The sequence below is a fragment of the Centroberyx gerrardi genome, chromosome 13 (assembly GCF_048128805.1).
Source record: "Centroberyx gerrardi isolate f3 chromosome 13, fCenGer3.hap1.cur.20231027, whole genome shotgun sequence".
Lineage (NCBI taxonomy): Eukaryota > Metazoa > Chordata > Actinopteri > Beryciformes > Berycidae > Centroberyx > Centroberyx gerrardi.
In genome coordinates this window covers 12,432,043-12,458,254 of record NC_136009.1, presented here as the reverse complement: position 1 = coordinate 12,458,254, position 26,212 = coordinate 12,432,043, and the positions used below count along the sequence as shown (strand labels likewise).

The 26,212-nt window shown below is 41.8% G+C and overlaps 2 protein-coding genes across 3 annotated transcripts in view; both read right to left on the bottom strand.

The window, feature by feature from the left end:
• Nucleotides 1-18,847, bottom strand: part of pde4ca (phosphodiesterase 4C, cAMP-specific a) — a 57,140-nt gene extending 38,293 nt beyond the window's left edge. Inside the window, exon 1 of the mRNA XM_071896353.2 lies at nucleotides 18,530-18,847. Within this exon, the coding sequence (XP_071752454.1) occupies nucleotides 18,530-18,765 (236 nt within the window). The 5' untranslated portion in view covers nucleotides 18,766-18,847. The remainder of the gene's footprint in view (nucleotides 1-18,529) is intronic.
• Nucleotides 18,848-23,569: 4,722 nt separating this feature from the next.
• The window catches only part of LOC139909315 (gamma-interferon-inducible lysosomal thiol reductase), a 108,860-nt gene continuing 106,217 nt past the window's right edge, over nucleotides 23,570-26,212 (bottom strand). For both annotated transcript variants that reach the window (XM_078287583.1, XM_071896347.2), the window contains 3 exons: nucleotides 25,511-25,663; nucleotides 24,073-24,141; nucleotides 23,570-23,877 (listed from right to left, as the gene is read on the bottom strand). In XM_078287583.1, coding sequence (XP_078143709.1) covers nucleotides 23,806-23,877; nucleotides 24,073-24,141; nucleotides 25,511-25,663 — 294 coding nt within the window. In that variant the 3' untranslated portion in view covers nucleotides 23,570-23,805. The remainder of the gene's footprint in view (nucleotides 23,878-24,072; nucleotides 24,142-25,510; nucleotides 25,664-26,212) is intronic.

Genomic DNA, 26,212 nt, shown 5'->3' with positions numbered 1-26,212 from the left:
ATAATGTACCCGACTATGGAAACAGTCACGTCAATGATATCTTCATCACAGGATAAATAGGTCTTTGTCTTTACTGCCGTTGAAAATGATTACTGCCATAAAAGCAAGATTTAAACTTCACTTTGATCCGGCGCTCCCAACAGCGACTCCACTTTAGCACCGTTTTCAGCCGAGGAGCTCGATGTACAAATCAGGTAATAAGAGAGGCTTGTTCTGTCCTGTTCTGTATTTCTGGCTGTGGTCTAAAATCTCCTGCTTTGATCTCCTCATATGATCCCAACAGGCTCACGGCTGGAGGAGTTCGGATGACACTCGCAAGGCACATGCCTCATGCCTAAAGTTCAGAAAAGTTTGCCGCACAACACACTGTGCTGGAAAAAAAAAAAAAAAAAATCACACAACAGCTCTCCAGTTCCCGGCAGATGAGAGTGGTACTTTATTCATCTCTGCAGAAGTTAGAGCTTCTGTTAATGACGTTTCTCTACTTTTAAATTACATTTCACACTGAGTTTTGAACTATTGTGACCTCCAAACTCCTGTATGTGTATTTATTTGTGTGTGTGTGTCTGTGTGTACATGTACATGCACTGTCTGTGTATGCCTGTGTGTGTATACTTGTACTGTAGATAGTCTTACATAATAATGCGTGTTGCAGTGATCTGGTGGTAATTGTAGTGGGGTTTTTTTTTTTTTTTTTCCTGAATCCAGCCTGATGATTACATGGCTGTATCAAGTTACAAGGACAATTAAGTCAATCAGTCTCACCAGTGGGTTGACATGGGACCGGCACCGAAGAACATAGCAGTTACCATGATTTACTACTTGGCAGCGAGTTAAATTCACATATAACCCCTTTCCATTTTGTTTCCTAGAGGATGGAATAAAAAAAACACTTCTTCTCTGCTGCCTATGCGCGGCCGATCGGACGATAAATTTCCTCAATGTGATTACATTTCTATCTAGTCCTGCTCTTATAAAACCCCAGCCATGAACCAGATGACGATCATGCCGTGTCTAATCCGGATGCCTCTGCTTGGCTCCGGTCCATGGACCCCAAGGAGGGACATCATCAGTGGACACAGGCTGAGCCATTGATCCACCACAGCACCCCGGGGCCTGCACTGCCACCCACAGCACCCAGCACCCATCAACAACACACGCCAACTTCACCACACAACACAACCAAATCAAATCATACTGGACATCTCTGTTTTTTTGTCATATAACAATGTACAAAGGTCATCCAGAGAGCTGAAATGTGTAATATACAGGAGTATTTATCATCACTGGGGCAATAGAGACCTGTGTTTTGAGTTATGGAGGGATTGAAAGTTGTAAAGAGAATATTTTCTAATGCCACATCTTTTCTATCCAAAATATATGTGCATTATATCATGTATATAATTTGTACACTCAGACTGGGGCTTTAAACATCATCATTGCACAATGAGTCTGCAGAACTCCAAGCCAGAGTAAACCATATAAAGCCATCACATAAACACAACATAGTATCACTGTAAACACACTGACAGTGCAACATCCTCAAATGATTCACCAGTGAGTTGATTGTTTTTTCTATGCAGCATAAATAGAAAAGGAAGACAAAGAGATAAAAACACAATACATAGAAGTGCATTACAATTTTGAAAGACAAAGAACACAATGCCAGACTCGCAAATCTCCAAACCTGCTGCAATCATAATACTCACAACAATCACAGAGCTTATAACACACAATACATACCCAATGCATGAGTGCCGGCGTGTGGAGAAGTTGCCATGCATCTTCCTCGAAAAGCGAGAGTCTTTGTTCATCATTTTGCTGGCTAGTTCAGAGAGAGTTTGGTGGATTTCAGAAAAGTATCAAAATAACAGCTTTGGATGGCGACGGATAAAGCAAACGGAATGCAACTTCTCAGTGAACTTCTCTGGCGTGACCCGAACCCCCATGCTGTCATGAATCTGAAATGAAGCTGTCTAATTCCTTGATGTTCTTTGTGGTTTCGAGTTATGGCAAAGGGAGACAGGTCCCTTTTAAAGGACCATGTAGGGAAAACAGGTCCGGGGCCCACAAATGCAAAACAGAGTAGTCAAAATGCAAAACAGCAAAACACAAAAGTCGCATCGGCTGCACCTTGTAAGAGACAGCAGGACAGGAATGAATTTAAACGCAACAATCAGTCACTGCTCTGCAAACCAACATCAGGCCTGATGAGTCTCCTCTGCATTTCTTAGACAAAAATCATTAGCAAGAAGTTGATAAAAAAAAATACTCTTTACTTATCAGTGCAGAATCAGCTGATCAAAGTGCATCAAACTGGACATTCACTTTGCGGTTCAGCGTTTGGTCCCAACCATAAGGATGTGTCCATTTGTTTTTGTGGAGAAGGAAGAATCAAAAAGTTTCAGCTAAGTGTGTGTGTTCATCTGTGTGTGTGTGTGTGTGTGTGTGTGTGTGTGTGTGTGTGAACCACCTAAAAAGGCAAAGAGCCCTGCCTGTTAGAAACCTATCACAGAGCGAGTTAGCATATCATCTCACTGACAGTGAGACTATGGGGCCAAATCAAATCAAGTGAAATTGAGGATGGTGTCAGCTGTCAGCGCTCATCTGGGACCAATTCCCCACTCGCTTTCCTTTCAGCTCGCCGCAGACGAGCCAAGATAAACGTTTCTCCTCTCTTTTTTTTCTCTCTCCCCGCATTCCTAAATAGGAAACAGCAAGCTTGACTTCTTCCAAATGAGCTGCAAACTGACAAAACGGAATTCCTTGAAAAGAGGCTCCAGATAGTTTCTGTCTTTAGAAACGCAGCTCCAACAACCTTGACAGTGTAGTTACCTCTTGCTATGCTAGACCAACAGACTGAGCAGTTATTCTTAGTGGGCAAAAAAAAAGTGAGCTGGAAAGAGTGAGGGGAGGAAAAAAAAAGAAAGAAAGAGTGTTATAATCCCATCAGATGCTCCCTGGAGTGGGCCGTCCCAGTCCCTGTCAGTGGTCCATATCTGACTCTACTCTCTCTGCTCTTCTCTCCTGAGAGTGGTGGGACCAAACTCTGGCTTAGAACAACAAACAACAACACTGTCTCCCCCGAGAGAGAGAGAGAGAGAGAGAGAGAGAGAGAGAGAGAGAGAGAGACGAGCGGGTGGAGGAGGAAGGGGGTCGAGGGGGAGAGAGAGAGAGAGAGAGAGAGAGAGAGGGAGAGAGAGAGGTGGAGGGGGAAGGGGGTCGAGGGGGAGAGAGAGAGAGAGCGAGAGAGGGGGGAGGGAGAGAGCGACAGAACAGAGAGAGGACAGAGAGAGGAGAAAAAGAATGACTGTCACAGCATGAGAAAGTGGTCCAGTGTGAATAGTACTGGGAGTAGTGTGGTACTACACTGCAGTTATTATCTGTCAAATGGTAGAGGTGAAGGATGGGAAAACCATACCATACTATACTATACTAGACTAGACTAATACTAGACTAGACTAGACAATAAGTGCCATTGTGTGCAAGGTAACACATTTTCTCGATGACAGATTTGAAACGCTGCAGCTGCAGTACAGTTTCTCTTTTCATGGAACCAGCCTGCTTCCCAAGCCAGCAGCAATAATACTGAACTGGTAAATCAATAGCTCAATACTGTCCGTGTGTGTGCTTTTTTTTTTTAATTCAATTTTCCTTTTTAATATTGCGTCCTCTTCTCATGTCGTGATATAATCCATCTGATTCCGACAATTTCCTCTGCAGTGTTAAACAAACATTTTACGTGAGCAAATATTTAATCACAATAATAGTCTTGAGAATATATGATTAGTAGTGATAGAAATATGTTATTTTTCCTAATTTGAGGGAGGCAAAGACAGGAAGTATCAAAAAAGTAGATGCAAGGTTCTTAGTGTCACTGGCAATTATCAATTTAAATCATCTATTTTGAAGTGAATCTTAAGTGCCTAAATTCTGCTTAGCAGTCAGTTTCTGAACTCTCAATCCTTACTTTACCCATTTCTGGGGTAAAATACACAACCGAACATCTATGGCAGTGGTTTTCAAACTTTTTCTCCAGGAACCACACTGTCAAAATAATCTGAACTAATCTGTTTTTGCACATTACTCCTGACCAAAGGACAATGTCACTTTATTCTGTCTCTGTCCCATAATCAAACAGAAACACATCCTGCTGATGCTCCATGCCCACATTACACATCATAGCAGCCTCTAGTGGAAAAGGACTGGGAGTGCAATGATCATTTTCATCCAGAGAATTTGGGAACAGCCTGAACTAGTCAGGAACTGTAACACACCTGACTGGAGACACTCATCTGGGCCAATAGTTAAAGAGATACTTCATAGTGTTTAGCAGGGGATCAGGATCGGCTGCAGCTTTAAAGCTGCTCTTCAGTCACATTCAAATTTCTGAACTCCTCTGAAAGTAACTCTTCTTAAAATGAGATGTAAAACTATCATCAGGATTTGGATTATCACAATGGGAGGGGTGGGGGGGTGGGAGGGGGGCACAGATCCGTGTCTGTCTGTCTGTTCACCCATCAATACGATATGTCAGAAACTTGGGGGAATGATGCATATCACCACTACCTTCCAGGATTTTCAGAATTATGCTGATCAGCCCTATAGGGGTGCTACAACTACAGGTTAAAACAAGGTGACATATGTGTTACTGCTTGGCCCAAAGGGGGACTGATTCAGATAATGTGAGATTAACCTTTTACCACTGACACTCAATGAAGACGGTTGAAGAAATTTCACTCATCTACTGTATACCTGGGCACTATCAAACTTCATCATGGTATGGTAAACTTAATTTTTTTTATAGGAGACAGGAGGAAACACACACCTGTATTAGTGATGTGCAGGCCAATGGGGCGAATGTACTCAAAGAAAAGTCACTGCACGCTCATAGTTCTGATGTTTAGATTTATTTGGATATCAAAACATTCATCAGGCCATGCTGCCTTCATCAGGGTTATGTCAACAAAAAAGGAATTTTTTGATGTCCAAATAAATCTATGCATTGGAGATTTGAAGCTATGAGTGTGTGGTGACTTTTCTTTTTTTGAAAACTATTTTCTACAAATCTTGTCTGTTCTTTACTGAGCAATATCTAATTAATAAAAGGAAGTAAAAATATTGAATTATTGTGGAAATGTAACTTTATAAATCTTCTCATCTTAGCTGCAATTTTTCACATAACTCCCACAATCCTTTTCTCATATGCAAATTGCTTTAGATGACATCAGATGGCGGATAAACTTTGCTACTGCTAATTAGCCTAACATTACTGTATTCTCCATAGAAGAGATGAAGGCAGCTGACCAGCTAGAGAGCCGGAAAGCTGACATTACATTCACATAAAGTGAGAATTAATTAGGTATGTGTGTGTATGTGTGTGTGTGTGTGTTCTAAGTTAATCAATAAAAGGCATATTGGCAACAAAGCTAGCTATCACACCAAAACATGAACCGTTTTCTCACAAAATCCATTTGACCCGGTGTCTCCGAGTGGAAAAAGAGGCTTAATCACCTTAGACACTAAGTGAAAATAACTTCACGGGTATGTACTATATTTGAGCTCCCTTCGACGTTTATTTTCCGCCAGACTCCCAGTTTGTTTAATTCCCCCTCCTTGCCAGCCATCCTGCAATAACTCATCTCCATCCATTTATTTCAGCTGTGACGTTATGGGACACTGTACATACCCTCCAGAGGGACAGCGAGCCCGCTTCCACAGGCTCGACCCCGGAGCTGTACAATATAAAACTCCTGACAAGTTGAACATCTATGTTAAACTTAAAGGAACCATTTGACTTTTAGCTGTTCCAGATTGGGTCTTGAAGTCCCCTCGTCCGGAATGGGACCTTGCCCTCTAATATTTAGATTTTCAACAGACAGAGTGAAATTAATGAAACAGATTGGCCGGAGAGACAGTAAACCTTGGAGACGAAATGTATCCACCGCTCCCCTGGTTTACTGCGCTCTATCTCCAAGCCAGGACCATTAAACCCCTGGGAAAGATTACCCCCCCGCCCCCTGCTAGAGGTTTATAGAGGTGAATGAACTTGTAAACACTTTTTGAGTTTGCCTGTCGGCACTGGCTTCTTTCTATGTTTAATCCTCATTTCTTGCCAACAAAAGTAAGGCGGGGTTTTATAGCAGAGGCTTGAGTTTCTCCCAGGCTTTTTGTTTTATTTTGCTCAGGTGGATGTAATCTAACATCACTGCAACAAGTTGGAGACACCTTGTAACAGCCCTTGCTTGCTTTGTGCCTCCACTTTAGAGTGTATAAAGAAAGAGACGAGAGGCGTGTTCGTAAAAACTAGTTTTGCTGTTAGTTTTCCCACAGCACACAGTTCTCTGGAAGAAGCCTAGAACTGAACAAACCAACCAGGCAATCACACCTCCTCCTCAAAGCAAAAAAGCTGAACAAATACCTAACTGTCTGTCAGTCAGTCTATCTGTCTATCCACACATGTATATATAACACCCTGTTTATTCTTCTCTCAAGCAATTAAGGTCAAGTATTCTTTCATTATATTCTCGACATAGTTAACCGAGTAAATATTTGATCAGCATCGATATCATGGGTCAGGACTGGTGGGATGACGACATCAGGACTCATAAAACTAATACTATCAACAGGTACAGGGGTTGGCTGACAGGCCTCCAGCAAGGCAGCTGCGCTCTCAGCAAACAGGCACTCTATAGTACACGAAGAATTAGGAATACATGGGAAATGTTTGAACTTATATCCTTGTATGGAAACAGAACATACAAGTTTATATTTTTGCACAGGACTACTGCACATGTCAGAGTATTACTGGCTAGGTCTGTGGGTGTAAAAGAAACAAAACTCAGTACTGTAGCTGATCAAGGCAGTGGAAAAAAACAGCGATGATCCCGCGACAGACTAGAGGAGCGTCACACTGTTCTGTGGCTATTAAAAAAGGCCGTTTGTCGCTAACAGATTAAAGCAGTTGCTTGACAAAGAAGTGGAACAAACAAGCTGCTGATCCACTGATAGAAGAGAAGTCATTTAGTTCTGTGTTTTTAGTCGATTCAGCTCAGAGCAAAAAGAGAAAAGTAGACATAGCTTTAGAAAAACACTTGCAGCTTTAGGAAATTAATTACTAAAAATTAGAGCATATTTTGAAATCAGGTACATAATATATTTTTGCATAGTACTGGACCATCTTTGAGACAGCTAAGTCAAATGCTGCTAATTCCTTTTTAGCAACCTTCAAAATCGAATCTATTGTTTCAGTCCACAAGAAAGATTATCAAGCAGAGAGGAAACACAAATCAAGCAGAATCCCATCAGCGACTCAACATAATTCAGTTGCAGATCATTAGGTTGTGTCCACAGTGTAATATTCTGAGTAAATTACAGCTGCTCAATTTAGAGAAGATGGAACAGCACTTTTGAAATTCTCACATGATGAGATTCACACAACAGGATTGAAGTATTTCCCTAAGACAATGGCTGATTTTATTCGAGCAGAGGGCAGCATGATCCGTTTTAATGCAGCGACGGATGAGCATCTTGTGGTCAGGGTGAATTTCATAACACAGGCTTAAGGGCAAGCATTTCTGCAGCATGAAAGGTTGCTGCGTGCACAAGAATAAACCAGAAATACAGAAACCTCTCTGGCTGAGTAGGGTGACCCCAGGCCACGAGACAGCAGCAACCCCCCACCCCCCCTTCAACAACACACTTCCATTTCCAACATCCAACATCCAACATCAACCAGCACTTTTAAAAATCACTCTGAGGTAAGGAGTATAAGACTGAGAGGGGGGGAAAAAACTATTGTCAGTTTAAATTACAGGCTGAAGTGCTCACAGTCTAAAACCACGCTATATTCACAAAACCTCAGGTCACAGCACACGAGGTCTCACACTTAGGGAAAAAGTATGTACTGAGATAGTTTCAAATATTGCCTTGCCAACACATAAACTTTATTTATGCTTATGCTTTGTTGAGTTCTGCGTTTTATTTGTAATTTCAATTTACGATATATTGATCACTCCTCACACTATAGACACCATCATGTCTTCCTGCATTAAAGCTAATTCATCTATGTTGGTCTGGTAGCTCATCTGCTACAGTTGCTGGCTGGAAGTGGAATGTAAATGGGAATTACCTGGGCAAGTCCAAGTGTGGGTGCAGATGAAAAGGATCAGTACTGTCAACTTTGAAAGAGAAAAATGCCTCCACACTGGAACAACCCTCTCTGTGGTTTATTTAACGCAACACACAGCACAATCGCGCTTCACCCCAAACCGGTCTTTGCCACCTCGGCTTCGGCGTTACGGACTCTACCTGGGCGTGTGGGCCACAGTGAAGCGGCGCCTCTGGAGGCTGATGCTGCGGTTCATCATCAGCTTCCTGAAGAGCAGCGGGGAGTTTCGGGGCGACCCGCGCGGGGAATCCTTGGGGGAGATCTTGGGGGAGCCCCCCGGAGAACCCGCTCTGGACCTGGGCAAAAGCTGGATGATGGGCAGCCGGCTCACCCTCCGCTCCTCCGACCGCTCCTCGTCCTCGGAGCTCTCGGAGCACGGCTGGCTCATGGCGCACAGAGGATGGTCAGCAGTCAGGTAGTTCGTCCCTCTGCTCCCTCTGTCCTCACCTCCCTGGGTTTGGTGACTTTGGTCCAAGCAGCAGCCTCTGATCTGTTTACAGGACTCAGAGCTGTCAGTTCGTCCCCCTCTCTGTCTGGTCAAACCCAGGTCAGTCCAGGTCAAGCTACTGTCTCTTTGGTCCTTTCCTCGCTTCCTCATACAAATCTGACCCAAGCCTTGGCTTGAGACATGACCACTCCAAAAGTCTCTTGAGAATACTCTCAAAAGAAGCAGATTTGGAAACCTGAAAAGAGAACCAAAACCCTTCCTAAAAGCCGACACAGCAACTTCTCGTTTCAGACGTATTAACTTTATTTGAAATCTGATCAGCCCTTGTCTCCCTGTGTCCTCCCAAAGACCATGGTGACCGTCGCGCCGGGCAATAGACTCAAGTATTAGTGTTGATGTACTCTCCCCTCCTCCCTCCCTCCCTCTCCCAGGCTTTGTTTACATAACTGCTAGGCCTTCCCTCGCTCCAACTAAATATGGACGTCTGATTTACAGAGAGGAGACGCATGACGGATCACCTCCTTCTCTCTCTCTCCCTCTCTTTAGCCCTTTGCCCCCCCCCCCCCCCCTTCCCCTCCTTTCCCCTTTCTCCTAATCTCGCAGAGCATATTGTTCATCAACTTCAAACTATGCTCCATAATTACTTCCTCCGGAGTATAAACATTAAGCTGCAGCCTGGCTCAGCCCTCCAGCCCGGCTTCCTTACTCTCCCCGCTCCGCCAGACTTCGCACACGCAGGTTTTTTTCAGCTGCTCCCCGAGGTGCTATTGTTGTGAGGTTGCCTATTTTCCCTCGGAGACGGCCTGTTTGCCTTTCACATGCTCCAAGTGTACCAGGAAGAGTCACATGAAGGGCCCCTGACTATAAAAAGCGGAGGTAGATAAAAAAGCTATAAAGAGAGCATGGGTGCTGTCACGATGGCGCTCTCTATCTGTGACCAGAGGCCACATCATCCTCACCCCCCCCCCCCCCCACACACACACCCTCCCCCCTCACACCCAAGGCTTTTTGTTTATCGCTGGAGAGTGAGAAAAGGTCCTCCTGTGATCTTAGGACTTCCAGCTAAACACCGGTGCTGTCTAGAGCAACTGGAATAACCCAGGGAGCCGAAACATCTGACACACGACTGAACCTATGACAAACAGCTGGTAGGAAAGCAGTGGGGAAAAAAAAACATTCTGTGGACAGAGGCCTTTTTTTCTGGTCTGACCTGTCATACATGATTAAAGCTACATTTTGGATTTGCATTCTTGAAGGGTAATACTTATAGATGGAAAATTTTGAGAAACACAAAACACAAGGCTTTGCCGAAATTCAATGGAAGTATCAAATGCGCCAGTGGCGTAATTGTGTCTTAAACATTGGGGGGGACCAACTGAAGGTTGGGGGGCTGGGGACCCTCCCCCAGAAAATTTTACAAATTTTAAATGCATTTCCTGCAATTCTACAGACTTTGGCATCACTGTTGAGCTTTCTTGAGTACAGTACAAGATAGACTAAATCACCTTCACCAAAAAAGGAAAATGCTAAATGACAAACTATTGATATATGTAGGCCTAAGTTCTGAACACAATTAAAACAGTTTTTAATACCATCCTTTTCTCTATTATTTATATATTTTTTATTTTACAGTGTAATGTGCCTACTTGGGAAAAAGGGTAACTATATCTTAACAATGGAGTAAAGATCAACACAACCAACTATCCCACATGAAACGTGCATGACTGCACACACATTACATTCTCTTGTTTTAAGACCACTAGCATTGTATTGTGGATCTGTAGTGCTCCATTAACTTACATTTTCACATCTACCAAGTCACATGAGAGCAAGCTAATGTAAAAGCACATTACAATATAATCCAGAAGATAATTAATGAGAACTTGAGACTGATAAAATTAATCTCCTTAAAAGGAGATGTATTTCTATTGTTGGGGTTAAATTATGGAACAATGCTAATATAAATTTAAGAATGTGTAACTCGCTTTTGGTTTTCAAAAGAATGGTTTATAAAGCTATTTTTGAGGGTTACAAGTGTGAATGATTTTATTATTATTTTTTATTTCTGGAGGGTAGCTTAAATTGATAAGAATGTGGGATAGGCGTATATAAGAATTATGCTTCTGCCTGTGCCTTTCCAGTCACTACTTAATATATAGATTGTTGATTTTGTTTATACTGTCTAGACTGCTTATACGTATTGTATATTAGATTGTATATTGTATATACTGTTTATACTTATTGTATTGTGTGTGATGACTGAATAAAATACTACTACTACTACTACTACTAAATTATTCAACAGAGTTTATCATACCCACCCCACCCCAGAGGTACCATAACATTGTGTGTGTGTGTGTGTGTGTGTGTGTGTTAAAAGTTATTATAGTGATGCATATATTCAAACAGTAGTCATCATTAGTGTGTGGCTATAGGTGTTTATGGTCCAGCTATTAGACAGCAGAGCTGTTATAGTCTTTTGGTACAAGTCCAAGTCAAGTCTGTGCTTCAAGGCTGTTCCGACAACATTTAGGCCTATATCACTCACACACACACACACACACCTAAGAAGCATGTGACATCCAATTGCACATACATTTTGACTTATTTTATATACATTTGTCTTGAAAAGCTTGACTTGTAAATGCATGCATCTACAAGCCTACTCCAAATAGAGATAAAGTTCTACGTAATAATATCATTTCAAATCATCCAAACTCATTTTTGGCATTCAATCTCCTCCACCAATCAGAACACGGCTTCGCTTCACCATTCTAACCAATTATGACATCATTGGATGGAGCTGGACTCTGCTCTACCAATCAGAGCCTGTCTCAACTGCACTGATGACATCACAATCACAATTCTGATGTGTTTGGTCGCAGCAGCTCAGGGCATAAAAAGCCCCGCTGGAGGTCTTCAGCTTCATACCTTGTGTGGTAAGGTATGCTCCCCTGGGCGCTGTTGCTTAGGCCGCGGCAAGAGGCTCTCTTTGTGAACCTTTGTGTCCTCATTTCAGACCAGTAGCTATTGGGCGCTTGATGGGCGTGTTTGGAAACTTTCTCTTATATTAAGTGAATAGTTCACTGAAATGTGTTTCTGAGAGAAATGAGGACCCTGTGAAAACAAGCCTTCAAATGAACGCAATCCTGTCAAAACTGGCATGAGACACCGAGAGATGGAGCAGGAGCAACAGATTGGTGGTGTCTCTCACGTCTCTCGTGCCGTTTAAGTTTTTATTTTTCTTTCTAGTTAATTTTTGACAGTTTGGACCAGGTGGCGTGGCGGCTATAGTGAACGTGGTTCGTTGAAGAGCTGGTGGTTGGTACGAAGAGGCGCGGTTCGTGTCCCGCTGAAGCCAACCTGCCAGCCAGTCCAAACGGTGATCTGGTGGTCGCGGTTGAGGTGGTCCAAACAGATTGTGTTCCTCATTAGTTTAGCGTTAGTATCCCTGCCTGTCACGCAGGAGACCGGGGTTCAATTGTCCGACGGGGAGGCAAGCTTCCCTGAATTTCACCAAGAGGATTAATAAAGTGTTATCTTATCTTATCTTATAGGGTTGTAGGCCCTTGTCAAAGTCCACAGTAAGAGCTTTAGCAGGGGCTCCAGGGAATGTGGTGGGTGCTGCCGCTGCTGCTCCTGCTGCTGCAGTACAGTTAAGCCAGGTGGTCGTAGTCAGTAGTGGCAACAACACTGCTGCTGCTGCTGCTACTACTACAGCTGCTGCAGCAGTGCAGGCCTAGTTCTCATTATAAATATCTTAAAGTAGCATTTTGGCTAGTCATCATGTAATGAGAGATACGGTACTGTAAATTAGCATTTAAGATATCTTTCATTACATTATGACCAACCGAAATGCTAATTTAAGATACCTCTAATTACATTATGACTAGTCAAAATGCTAATTTAAGATATTTCTCATTACATTATGACCAGTCAAAATGCTAATTTAAGATATCTTTTATTAGATTACGACTAGTCAAAATGCTAGAGGTATCAAACACAAGGCAAACACGAGTCCAGTTTGGGATGAGGTTGGGATATGATTGGCATGCTTGGTGATTGATGACATGTGGTTTCGATAGTGAATGTCCCGTATCACAAACAAACTGAATGAATGATGACGTGGCGTATGAATTTGGCCGAGCGCCAGGATACTGTGCTTCGGCCATATAGGATTTAGCAGAAATACAAGAATACGGAGAATATCACCGATCCTGGACCTTCGTTTGGATGGTGAGCGATTCAAGGCTTATTTCAGGCTTTCAGGCTATGTGACATGCAGTGCGCTTGTGACGTTCCAAAAAGTTAAGATATTTTTCCCACGGCGCAGCCGAGGGCATTGTGGCAAATTCAGGTCAGGCAGTCAGTCAGTCAGTCAGTCAGTCAGGTAACGCTTAGTGAGATGTCGCTTCGTAAGATGGCCTCTAGAGGGCGTCTCTGACTAAGAGATGGCCTCTAAACTATGGAACGCTCTTCCACTGGATTTAAGATCTGCAGTCTCTGTTGACACTTTTAAAAAGCAGCTGAAGACTCATCTGTTCAGACTGGCCTTTGTCTAGCCTCTTGTGTCTGTATTTCTGTGTGTTTTTATGTCCTTTGTTTTTCTGTTTTATTGTTTCTTACTATTTGATGGTCTTATTTTAACTATTTTACTCCTGTGAAGCACTTTGTGACTTTGCTCTGTGAAAGGTGCTATATAAATAAACTTTACTTACTTACTTACTTACTCTCGCCTATGGGGTTTTGCTCTCGTAATCAGCATCGGGCTTCCGGGGATTTAGCCGGGAATAGCCCAGAGTCTCTTGGCAGAGGAAACAAAGCTAGGCTAGGCCTATATCAAGGGGGTCATTGGGCCGGAACTGAATTTGACGACGCAGTGCATGTTCCAGTTCTGAAAAAATAAATACAGAGCAGTACCGGTGGTTATACCTGTTTCAGGAGCTTAAACTACTGGCTCGGTTCGTTTTATGTTCAAGTGAATTTACCTTGTTTCTATGACGAAGCACTGTTATGAGGGAAGCTGGGCTACTGTATTTCTGCCTCTCCCACCATGTTGACATTCCAGCCCAATGGACAGAAATCTATCCGTCAATAATTGTGTCCATTTTCCGACGGATCAGTGTGGCCGCAGCTAGCGGAATTCAACACGTGCCATGGGCCTGTACAAGATCTGTACTTGTTATCTCAGGACGCCATGGTTGCGCCTGAAAAAAAAGACGCCTCGCAACTAGGGATGCCCCGATAATGTTTTTTGACGCCGATCGCCGATCGTCTATGAGCCATATCTGCCGATACCGATCGGCCATAGATAGTTTTTTTGTTTTGTTATAGCAGCTGGTATAGCAGTATTATGGGTCAGTTTCCATTTTACATACATTTCATCCATCAAATTGAGTCCTGGTTAAAAAGTATCCACATTTTCTTTTTTTCTACCTCAATATTTACTTGATCATTATGTAAACAAAACCATGTGCGTTCTAGGTGGCGCAACATGATTTAGTGAGATAACAGAAGCACAAGACTCAGACTGTTGCCACTTGCCTGTGTTGTTGAGTCCAGTTAAATAAATGGAGACACCCTCCGAAGATATATATCCGTTTCAGTCTTTGTTTTTGTATAAGTGAATGTTCTTAAGAGAGAGAGAAATGAGACTTTTCAGTTGCCTCTCCGCTGTTAGAGTCTCGACCGTCGTCCAGTACGACGCGGACAGCGGGGCAGCATGCAGACCATTATGTAAACAAACGCACATGGCATGCGATGAATTGATGCATTAAATAAGCAGAGAATTAAATGAGGGGAAGTAGCGGGCGTGACGGACTGTGACGTTACTGGTTGTCCATGAAGATTTGTTACATTTGTTACATTGCTACACGTTTTTAATTAACATGTAGCCTAAAGAAATATGAATTCAAGAAGTTCAAGAAGAGAAATGGCTCACGTGTTTTGCGTCATCGATCGGTTTTTGCAATCGGCGACTATAAAGCATTATCGGAATTCTCCGATCTCATATTTATACTGAATATCGGCCGATTCCGATTGCTGGCCGATCGATCGCGGCATCCCTACTTGCAACACATGCGCACCGCGACGCTCACGTTTTTCAGCGCAGCTGCAGCGTGCCTACATTGAAAATAATGGATTTGCATGTGCAAAAGACACCGCATGTGAACCGTCAATTTTATTTGGGGGAGACAATTTTGCCTACTTTGAACATTAGGGACGTGTCCCCCTGTCCCCTCCGCAGATTATGCTTATTTTGCTGCATCAACAGAGGATGTGGCTGTTTTTCATGAGGTTTCTGGAATTGCAGTCACTATTGATCTATTTGAAGCATCATGCATGGTTTGAAGAAATGGATGAGGAAAAAGATAATTGAAGAAACCTAAAAACTGTCTGTAAGATATAACTACAAATTCAGTGGGCAATTTGACTAGTAGCATATAATGGTTCAAATAAATGGACAAAATATAAACAGCTGGTCTAATTAGGTTGTCTTCAAATAAATGAAGCAGACTGTAGAACAGATGATGGAACAGAAAATATGATATAGAATATCATATAGATAGATATCATCTCTTAAGGTGTTTTTACATAGATATTAATAGGTTGGTTTTGATTGGTTTATCGCATTGGTTTATCGCATTCAGGCCTTCAGTTCTTGACCTACTGATCAGGGTTCAAAAAGGAAAAAAGGCCACTAATTCTATGTTTCGGATTTAAAGGGATCAACCCTTTGGTTAAGTGGATTATTCACGGTACTATAAGGCGTTTTGGTGTCGACCAAAAAGCAGATGACAGAGATAAATGGCATTTGACAGAATTACGGAGTGGGCCTTCAAAAAGAACACTGATTAGTAACAGCGGTGAAGACAAAAAAGATTTATTTGATGTCGAAAACTTTAAACCAACAGCCAGACCACAGACTCCTGAGTACCAGGAAAATTGACCGAAGGACTAAGTTGTTAGATAAAACGTACTTTCTAAGAAATGTACAGAAAGTCACTGAAAAAATTGTGGTTCTAACAGCTAACTACCGAACAAAGCAAAAATACTTTTCTCTCGCAGAATCATTCTCAAGCTAAAGAATGCTGGAAGTAGTGTGTGCCAGATATAAAGTAATACATTTGTCATTCAGTGCTAATGTGTGTGCCATTGAAAACTAATCATAAAAGCAACCACTGTCTCTTATATTGTGTGATAATTTTGCATAAAATCAAACAACTCAGCAGTGGGAAAATTGCTTGCAAAGTCCCCACAGTACTGTATAACGTTTAAACAGTAAAATCTGATAAGACAAAGGGATGTTGAAGAACCTATGAAATAAAAACCTCATATTAAAGTCATTGTATCACAATAGATTAATCATCAACTGAATTTTATTCAGTTCTCCAAACATCTGGGACATTGTCAGGTTTAAAACGACCCCTGCCCTCATATGCTACTTCATAAACAGTTCCTCTGGCCCTGCATCAAAACTGCACTACCAACTTCTAAACAGGCGAACACATGGCCCTCTTCACAGAGAGGGAACACAATGAGAGGCATTTCAGTCCATCAACATCATAAGAGTCATGACAACTGTGGCAGCGTTGCTTTTTAGTCACTAGTATGGAAAACATTGACGGGTGCAAGAGTCTAATTCCCAATGTTTAACTCCTGGAGGTACAGCCCGTCTTTCGTTGGCAAAAGGACAGGAACCAAAAGAGTGAATTGATAATATGTTCAACTATTAGTTCATTGTTTACCCACCTTTTTAATTTGTCTCAGACAATATTTTAACTTATATCAATTCACTTACTACTTTACTATGATGTATACTTTGAATTTATATCATTAGGATTTACATCCCAGGCCATCCCAGGACTCCCTCTGTACACCTCCTAGTGTTGTCAAAACACAACACACCATGGGATAGCACAGACTAATACAGGCTTACAACAGCTCCCTCTATCGCCATGCTACACAACCAGTCAAAGAAATAGCCCTGGTTTTACTTTATACTGCAGTGTGTGGTTTCAAGCAGTCAAAACGGAATTGATTAATACCACAATAAACAGATCTAATGTCAGCCATGAAAGAAAGACAAAGTTGATCCTTTATCCAAAGCACAGTCATATCTGTCCACCTCTCACATGCGCTAGCCTCATCAGATAGCAAGGGGGGAATACGTAGTCAAAACAGGCCTGTCTGCATTCCTAGGATACTTGGAAAAAAGAACAAAAAAATTATGGGAGAAAAATGAGCATAGCACCAGAGAAGAGTGGTTTGGTGGGTGGAATGATATGGTTTTGTATTTTGATCCAATCTCATGCTGACACAACCAGGCTCCAGAGCATGCAGTACACACACACACACACACACACACACACACACACACACACTAAGGAGGCTAGTTTACAGTTTCACGCTAGAGCTGCAGTGTGTTTGCGACAGCAGCGTGAACGTCGTCATGGAAACAATCATAAGGGCCTTGTTTGGCTGATCTATTATAGTGATAATTGTTCAGCAGTGTGACAGAGGGGAGGTCACTGCCTTAAGCAGGAGCCTTCCTCGGATCATATGCTAAAGAAGCATATAATCTTCCATCACCTACAGTAGGCGGTGAAAACAGGCTGTGTGACCACATAAAATTCATCACCAAGCTCTGTTTCCCTTCTGAATACTCAACACTAATGCATCAAATAACTTTGGGAAGAATGGAGCTGGAAGAGGAGCTGGAAGAGGGTGCTGCAAACCAACTGTTGTCCTGAACGGAGGTCTCTGTTGACACTAACGTTTTACAAAAGTACATGTTGGACTCACAGGGACCACATAACACATTATTCCACAACCTCAGCGTACAAGCATAAAAATGGATCTAGGATAAAGTGCAACAAAATGATTAAGCGCTGGCACTAACTAACATAAAAAACGTTATGACTCCGAGTGTAAATGGTTGCATCTTAACCAGAGAGTCGGTTATTGATTGACCACAAATGAATAACTGATGACTTGGGACCCGAGGAAAACAAGACATCAGCTGATGTGGATTAGAAACAAATATTAAACAACAATCATCACTGTTCTGCAGAAAGCATTCATCCTGAAAAAGTGCCCGACCTTTCGGGAACTGGGGATAAAAACTTTTCACACTGATACACTTTTTCTTTACGACCCATTTTAAATGGTCTGACTTTTTTTTTTCTTTTTACAGTGCATTTTAAATTGTCTGACCTGCGTCCTGGGTCACAATACATTTTCACAAGCAAAATACAGTGCTGACTGCCAATTAGAGTAGATATAAAAAGTCAAACTGGAAAAGTACATTTCCTGGAGAAATGTGTGGGCTAGCTGAAAGCAGCTGGAAGTGTTCTCGATTCAGCTTGGAAATTCAAAAAGTTGAATTAATTAGAAAGAATTTATCTTTTAAAAGGGTTTACAATTTGACCACCAGATGTCACTATTCATTCTACGGATCGGCCCCAGTCCATCTGTCAGTCAGTAAGTCAGTCCGCCCATCATGCTCAGACCCCACTGATTGGATTTTCATGAAACTTAAGGGAATAATGCATCTCACTGCTCCATTGTGGCTTCTTTAAAACTAGACAGATTGGCCTAAGGGGGGCGCTACAACGTTTGTTTACTTGCTACCAATTGGCCCTGCATCATTCGTGGGGACGACATGTTTACTTGTTTCTATGGGGGAAAAACTCTTAAAATAAAAAGCATGAAGAGTTATCCAAAAGTTCAATATATCCACACATCATTTTATAGTTGGAACAGAGTCTCTAACTGAAAGTTACTTATTTCAAAGTTTTGGAGAGAATAGTAATAAATAGTGGGAACAGCATGAGGGTTTGTAAAAATGAGTATCAAGATCCAAGGTATCCAGGACATCGACACCATACAGAGTAGGATGTTTGACTCACAAGGCCGTGGAGATGCAGCTGGTGAGCGTCCCTGTGCTCCTGGGGGCCTTGGCGCCGGGGGCAGGGGGTATGGACAGCGGTTGCTCCTCGGTCCCTTCCTGCACGGAGCATCTACAGGACAGCCTGGGCAGCTGCAGAGTGCCTGAGAAGAGCCGCTTCACAGCACCGAACTCAGAGAGGCTCCTGCTCCGAAGAGTCCCACTGTCTCTGGATGGCAGAGGAAACATATTTACCATACAGCACAGTTAGGCACAATAGCATTTAATGGAATTGAATCAAACAAGTCAGGCTTTTAAAAGAAACCCAGTCATTTCATTTGTGTTCAATGTGATTAGAACATTAGATCATATGATTCCAATTATCTTAAATAGTCCAACCAGAGCACAAAGGACTCATTCTGTGACGGCATTAAGATAAGTCAAATCTATAGATGCTCAATACACAGAAAATTACTATTTGGTTTACTATTACTATTTTTTTTTAACTGTGATTTATTCAGGAAGTTGACTGACCACATTTACTCTTTTTCAGAAACTCCATCAATCTCCATAATAATCATAATCTCCATTGCTAAATTCGGATATTGACAGGTGTGAACACGTCATGCGGACTCGGGTGCGGACCAAAAACTTGCACAAGGTTCGCCAAAAATCGGCGGTCTCGGTCCTCTTCCATTCAGACCATGGTGCGGATCATTTTGGTGTGAAAACAACTTTGACAAAGTCCAACCAAAGAGAGGAAATGACGATATGTTCGCAATGATTTGCTCTTTCACGGTGGGTTGTTTGGTTGTTTTTAGCCAAATTACAGCAAAAAGGAAAGAGTCAGTAACAATATTCTTTTCTCTTTTTTCAGTCGGTAAGGAGCCGCTATTTTTCTTCAGTGCAACATGGCGGCACACCCGCCGCCTTGGACAGTATTTTACGAAAACGAACGTACACACTCACCTAATGCAGACATGCTGTTGACAGGAGAGTTCTTGTGTCTTGTCGATATTTTCCCAAGTCATTTGACCCGTCGCTATATAGATTTTATGCCTTGAAATCTCACTAGCTAGAGAGAAACCTACCAGCTGTCCCAGAGGAGAAATTAAGCGCGATGCATCACACCTCCTGCCTACTCTCCATCATCTCATTACCTGTGGAGTTCCTCAAGGCTCAGTCTTAGGTCCCATCCTATTTTTAGCTGCGACCAGCAGCTCTATAGCTCGCTCTGTCGGTTGGTCGGTTGGTTGTTTGGTTGGTCCACAAAAATTTCCCCACCCTTTGGCGGCCACAGTTTTCGCCATAGGAGGCTGAAATGTGGCATGGAGGTCAAGTGTGTGTGTGTGAAGGTGTGTGTTTGTGTTCATGTCAATTGGCTAAAAGGGGGCGTGGAAATGGGAGTGGCCTATCGCAAAAAGGCGCATAACTTCCAAATGGATTCACAGACTTGCACAAGATTTTGTGGAAAGGTTGGTCATGAGCCAAAGGACAGCTGATTAACTGTTCATGCCAATTGGCAAAAAGGGGGTGTGGTAGTGGGAGTGGCCTATAACAAAAAGGTGCATAACTGTGGCCGCCAAAGGGTGGGGAAATTTTTGTGTAGGCTACGTGGTCGCAGCTATCGCGAAGCTATAGCGATTAGACGCTTGTTAATTTACATGCTCCCTCTTGGCTATATCATACCCAGAAAACAAACCCTTACCCCCAGAAAAATACACTGTTTTCCCCAAATTCAAGCTATGTTCAGGATTAACATCCTGGCATGACATCACATGTTCAAATTTACGTTTCTGTTTTCTGTTTTGTTGAGTTGTTCATGCTCACAAATATTCAGATCCATAGAAACATAATTGGCATGATAATAAACAATAATATTTTAGCTATGAAGCAGTCTGATACCGAAGAACACTTAACAGAAAATCATGCAAATGCCAGTATGGTAACCAAAATGGAGGCAGCAAATTATCATGAAATCAAAAAAGATAAACTATCAAGACATTATAGAAACAATAGCAAGCAAACCATAAAAAAAATCAGTTGCATAAAATTGGCCACAAAATAGATGAATGTAACAACAGTAAAGAGGGGATAGCAAGTCAAGTCAAACCCGGATATGGGAGAGGATAAGAGTGAAAAATCATCAATTAAAAGCTACTTTAGCAGGTGAGTTTAGAACTTTATTGACTGTGGACAGTGACTTTGAGTCTCTGATGTGCAGGGGCTGCAACAGAGAAAGAAAACACCCAGCCAGCTCAGGTTTTAGTGTTTGGTCTTAGTCATGGAGTTTAGGATGATGGTTGATCTGAGCCTGAGGGAGGGTTGTGATGTTGGAGGAGGCTGATGAGGTGAAGACTGTAGGAGGAGGCTGTACAGTTAAATAGGTTTTGCAGGACATGAGTGCTGTGACTCAAGTGAGTGTGAGCTTCCTGCAACTTGCTCCCCCCCCCCCCCCCCCCCCCCCACACACACACACACACACACACACAGAATTTAGATGGACGATTCAGAAATCAACATTTAAAAAAAACAACCTCCAAGCTTGGCCTTAGTTTAACTTGTTGAAGAGACACTGAGTCTGAGAAAAACTGTTAGCTACAGAGATCTAAAGGCAGGTTGCACACAGGGCTGTTGTGTTTTTGTGCTGTTGCTGAAAATGTGACGAGCCTTGGAAAGCTCACTCTGACATGTTTTTGGAAGCTTTATCTGATTTCAGGTCCTAAGGCCCCGACCATATCACCTTCAACACAATATGTGGTTCTCACAGTGCGATAGTGTTTGGGACTCAGCTCTTAGGGCATCTCTCCTACAACGTCAGTGTTGAGGGGAAACAGATAAGAGTCCTTGTTCTCTCCTGCATCCCGTGACTGCATCTCTCCATCTGCTAGGCACTTCTACCTTTCCATAAACAATAGTCAGCTGGAGAGCCGTTTGCACTGACAGATTTTCCAATTTTATTGTTGACCATTAGATAGATCTGAGCACAGTGCAACTATTGCTAAAATCCTGTATCACAAACTTCAACAGCAAGTGAAGTCTCTGTTACAACATTGATTTTCTACTGTCATTAATGGATTTCTGACATCAATAGACAAATAGATGCTGTACTACTGTGGAATTACTTACATACAAACCAGGTCTTTGAATGGTTACCAGACCTCTTTGGTAGCATTTAACAAGCATACTAAATGCATTACTTTAAAACTATTAAGTTAGACACGTGATTAGACAGGGCTTATTTAACATACTAGGCTGCACTGATCTACTCCACAAACTGCTTGCCAGTGACACAAAGCACAGCACAATACATGAGAAAATGATTACACAGGCAAAATGTATAAAAGAGATCAATCAAATAAATAGCCTACAGCCTTGTTTCTGATATTATAGCTTATAGAAAATGGGTCATGGGCCTATTGCTGGTGGATTCTCAAATGACAATGTTAGGAATATATGATTTAATGAACCTGAGTCCAAGGGCACAGACAGAATTTCTATTTTTAGTTTTTATAAGATAATCTTCTATTTAGTATTTCCTAAAGGTCTATGAAGTAACCTTACCTCGGTGAAGTTGAAAAACTTTGATGTGCAACCTCTCCTCACACTTGTCACTTTTCAGCTACTGTAGGAACAGGACAGCTGGGAATGAGATACCACAGAGGAGGAGGATACAGGAACCAGATTTTAAGATCAGGGCATCAATGACATCAATACTGGACTGTCACTCAGTAAAAACCATTTCCCCACCTCTTCAGAATTCCCAGCTGTGATTCGTCCAGCAAGAACTACAGCTAACTTTTCCGTCACCCATTTAAGTTTGCATCTCAACTTGGACTGTAACCGGATTAGAGACAAAAACAAACAACATTTCAGAAAATGGTAACAGTTCAACTGTGGAGCAGAGAAGAGAGGATATAGAAAGTAAAGATATTAGCTGGCTGTGAGATGGAGGAGTTGCCTTCATGACAGGCTATTATTCATGTGTGTCTATCTGACTGAAGAATCAGAGAACCTCACACATCCAGACCTTCTGGTTAGGCAAGACTCTGACTTTTACAACCTAAATGTGGCTTTGGACAGAGCGATATTTAACAGGATCTGAGTCTGTGTCAAACACATAATCTGCAGTAGAGGTTGTGAACTTCAATGACCCCTCCCCTCTGCCCCATACCCACAGCAACCAGCGCTTGAAAACCAAACGTACAGTTAAAACGTATACATTATTCATTTTAAGTACAAAATGAATAACAAATTCATTTTTAATGTTATGTTATGACCTTTGGGTTTCTTATTCACAAATTTAGCCACAAACTTAAAGCTTTTAAGCTTGTGAGTATAGTGTAGACTATGTAACTTTCTTTGTTTAATATAATCATCTATAATAGATAGCACCTTAAAAAAACATTATTTCTAGCCCTTCATACTCTCTGTCTGAGAGTAATTCTATCATTCATAATAACCCATAACTTATTATTCAACATGAAATCAATGAGTTATAGCAGTAACCAAATGCGAGATAAGAATGCAAACAGTACACAGTAATTAGACATTATATGGGTATATATGTACAGCAACTATTCAGGAAATATTCAGGTTCATTATTAGTGGCTGATGAACTAAATCTTTATTAACCCTGTGCTACACAACATATCAATCTGAAAGCAAGCTTTCTCAGGGGGTCTGGCAGGACTTAATGTGTTCACACATTTTCAACACCCAGGTGTGACACTACAGTATGTGACATGGTTAACCTGACAGTTCTCTCTAACCTCCATGAGGCTCACTGCTGGTTTCTCTCTTCTGTACTGCACTGCCTCTCTGGTCAAGAGGGGCTGAGGGTGAGCTTAAGGGATAGGGCGCCATCTACAGGACAGTAAGGACACTGTTTCACTGGACTGTTGGCAAAGGACACTGGAGGCATGTGAATACCACCATCTTTGACTCAAGCTGCCACAAACTTACTGTAGAAAATATAATAGACTCATATCTGGGGCTTTAATGTGTAGGTCATGCAAAAAGCACTCTTTCGTGATTTCAGTATGAGTTCAATAAAGACACATTTTTAGAAAATAAATTCCTTTTATGTCAGTTATTGGAATGAGAATACAATGAGAATTCTTCCCTTTATAGAAATAGATTGTAAGATCACAGATACAGTATATGATGTCATTCTTCAATTCTACTAAAACAACATCTGCTATATATGAAGATCTCATACAAGGTGCTGCTAATGTTGCATGTTCACCGGCCAAACCTGGAAAAGAACAGACATTAAGGCATGTGCAGTTTGGTCCTTCACTCATTGGGGCAGAAGCTCCTGTAGTGTCTTGAGTCTTTGCCCGTTCCACAGGCTTCAGGTTTTTTGCCCTGAAAAACGAAGAGGGTGTTGGAGGTCAAAGGTCGTGCCGAAGCTCAAAACTCAATGTCAACTGCTGTTTCTTGTTATAACCCAGATATATAGAGCTATTTTACAAATCAGAAGTGCAGCACACAGGATTTAAAGATGTGGAGAGGAGTTTCAATTAATAATCAACCCAGATTTGATGAATACTGTAACTGTACCTTGTACAAGCTGCAGACCAGAGAAAAGAGAGAAGACATGGCTTTTGTCTCCAGTTCATCTGTGTGCTCCTGCAAAATAATAAAAACACGTATCCTGAAAACTATGGAAACAAGCATGTAGGCAAAAGACTGAAGCGGCTGATGTTGAATTTTTCACAGCAGATCTACGGCAGTGGACAAAATAACAGAAACAGCACATGAAAAAGTATTGCTCTTTGAAGTAACTAAGTCACAATTACAAAGGCAGCTACATAGGTGAGCCATACTAAGTTGAATGCCACTTAGCAGTATGTGTCAGGCTTAAAAACAGGTCTGACATTCACCACTTTTACTATATATGAGAATTTTCAATGCAATGTGAGACAACTAACAGAGTTCCAAAGAGTCAGTACCTGACTTGCAGGTACATTGGTCACAATAACTGCAAGGTTATTTAATATGGTGAGGGGAACAGTCTTAAAAATCATGACAACATATGCCAAACACAGATGACTGCATTGGCTAAGAGGAACAGTGAAAGAAGCATAAAACCTGAGAAGTGGTAACTAGTAGTAGTAATCACCCCCTCAGCTAAATACATATACATAGTAATTTGTAACCAACATAACCTAGAGTAACATACAACCCAAAAGCTACATGATCTTTTCACATCATGGAAAAGCATTTGCATTAAAGACTTGCATGGCAATAAAATAAATATCATCTTGATGTATTCCCTATGATCAATAAAGGCACTTTTTGAACAAACCATGATTTTTGCAAAACTCTGCAAGAGTTTGAACTTAGTGGTTCTCCTTGCATGCAGACATTCAGTTTCTACACTGTATATTATCAGTGCATTGAAGTAAAATGGCTTTAAGCCTTCTTGACATACCAAGTTAGATATAGGGCTTGAATTCCCCACACTGTGACCAGCTTATCTCCCGTTTACACTGTGCATGAAGATTGATGTAAAAACAGGGCGCTGCTTTTTTGCTCCTTTTCATTAGGAGTTGGTTCAGTGGGAGCTCTTGCTTGGTAGAGAGTCAGCGCTCAGTAGCATCTGCTGCGTTGAGCTTTCAGGTCACATCAAGCTCTGGCTTCACACACATCAGTCACGGCTCTCTTTCACTTACAGAATGGAGCTTCGGAGCAGATCAAGTGTCAAAACGATCACAGGATCATATCATCACTGTTCTGATAATAATAATAATAATAACACTCAGTGGGGCAATATTGTATCATCGCTAGTTTAGTGAGTGAGCATCAACAGCAGTGGCAGAAATGGGCACTTCAAAACAAGTCAGATTGGAAGTTTCTATCCTCCAAACTTGAACAAGAGATGATGCTGCCATCTGGTCAGGCCTGGAGCTTCCTAGTTCTGAGTTGTCATTAATTAATGCTTTCTGAAGAATGTCAGAGTCTATAGGTTTTGGCACTGAACTCATTGGAGACTTACCCCGTTAACGGTCACCCAGGGCACATATTTGTGTGGCGGCACCAGCCCACTCGTCATCACGGCATTCTGATGCATCAGCTGGTTGCCCAGGTCTCCTTTCACACAGCTCATGATGTTGTCCCAATTCACATTAGGGGAAAAGAGACCCACACACTAGAAACAACAGTGGGTAGAGGTAAATAAACAGATCAACTTGCACTGTAAAATAGAATGTTGAGAAAGCGACAGACCAAAAACACAGCTGAGACAGAGAGAGGCAGACAAATACACAAAGAATCAAGGAGACTCGCACACAAAAAGACACTGAAGCACAAACCAGACGTGGGGACTCGAGTCACATGACTTGGACTCAAGTCAGAGTTGAGTCACAATTTGAATTGCTTGAGACTTGACTTGATGCATGAAGAGAATACTTGAGACTTGACTTGACTTGGGTTCTGGTGAATTGGGACTTGTACTTCGGTGACTTGAAAAGGTTTCTAAAGTCTTGACAAAAGATCTTGTGTTTGAAAGTAATGACAGACAACTGAATTTAAATTCTGTTTTCTGAATTTGTATGGAATGACTGAATTTATTGAAGTTGAAACTGATTATAGAAATCAAAGTTTTTATCCTATTAAAACCATATTGCATTGAAAAGTTCTAGATATTTTCTTTTATTTAAGATATTAAATTGATACTGGACTCTTGATTTGTTCTGAC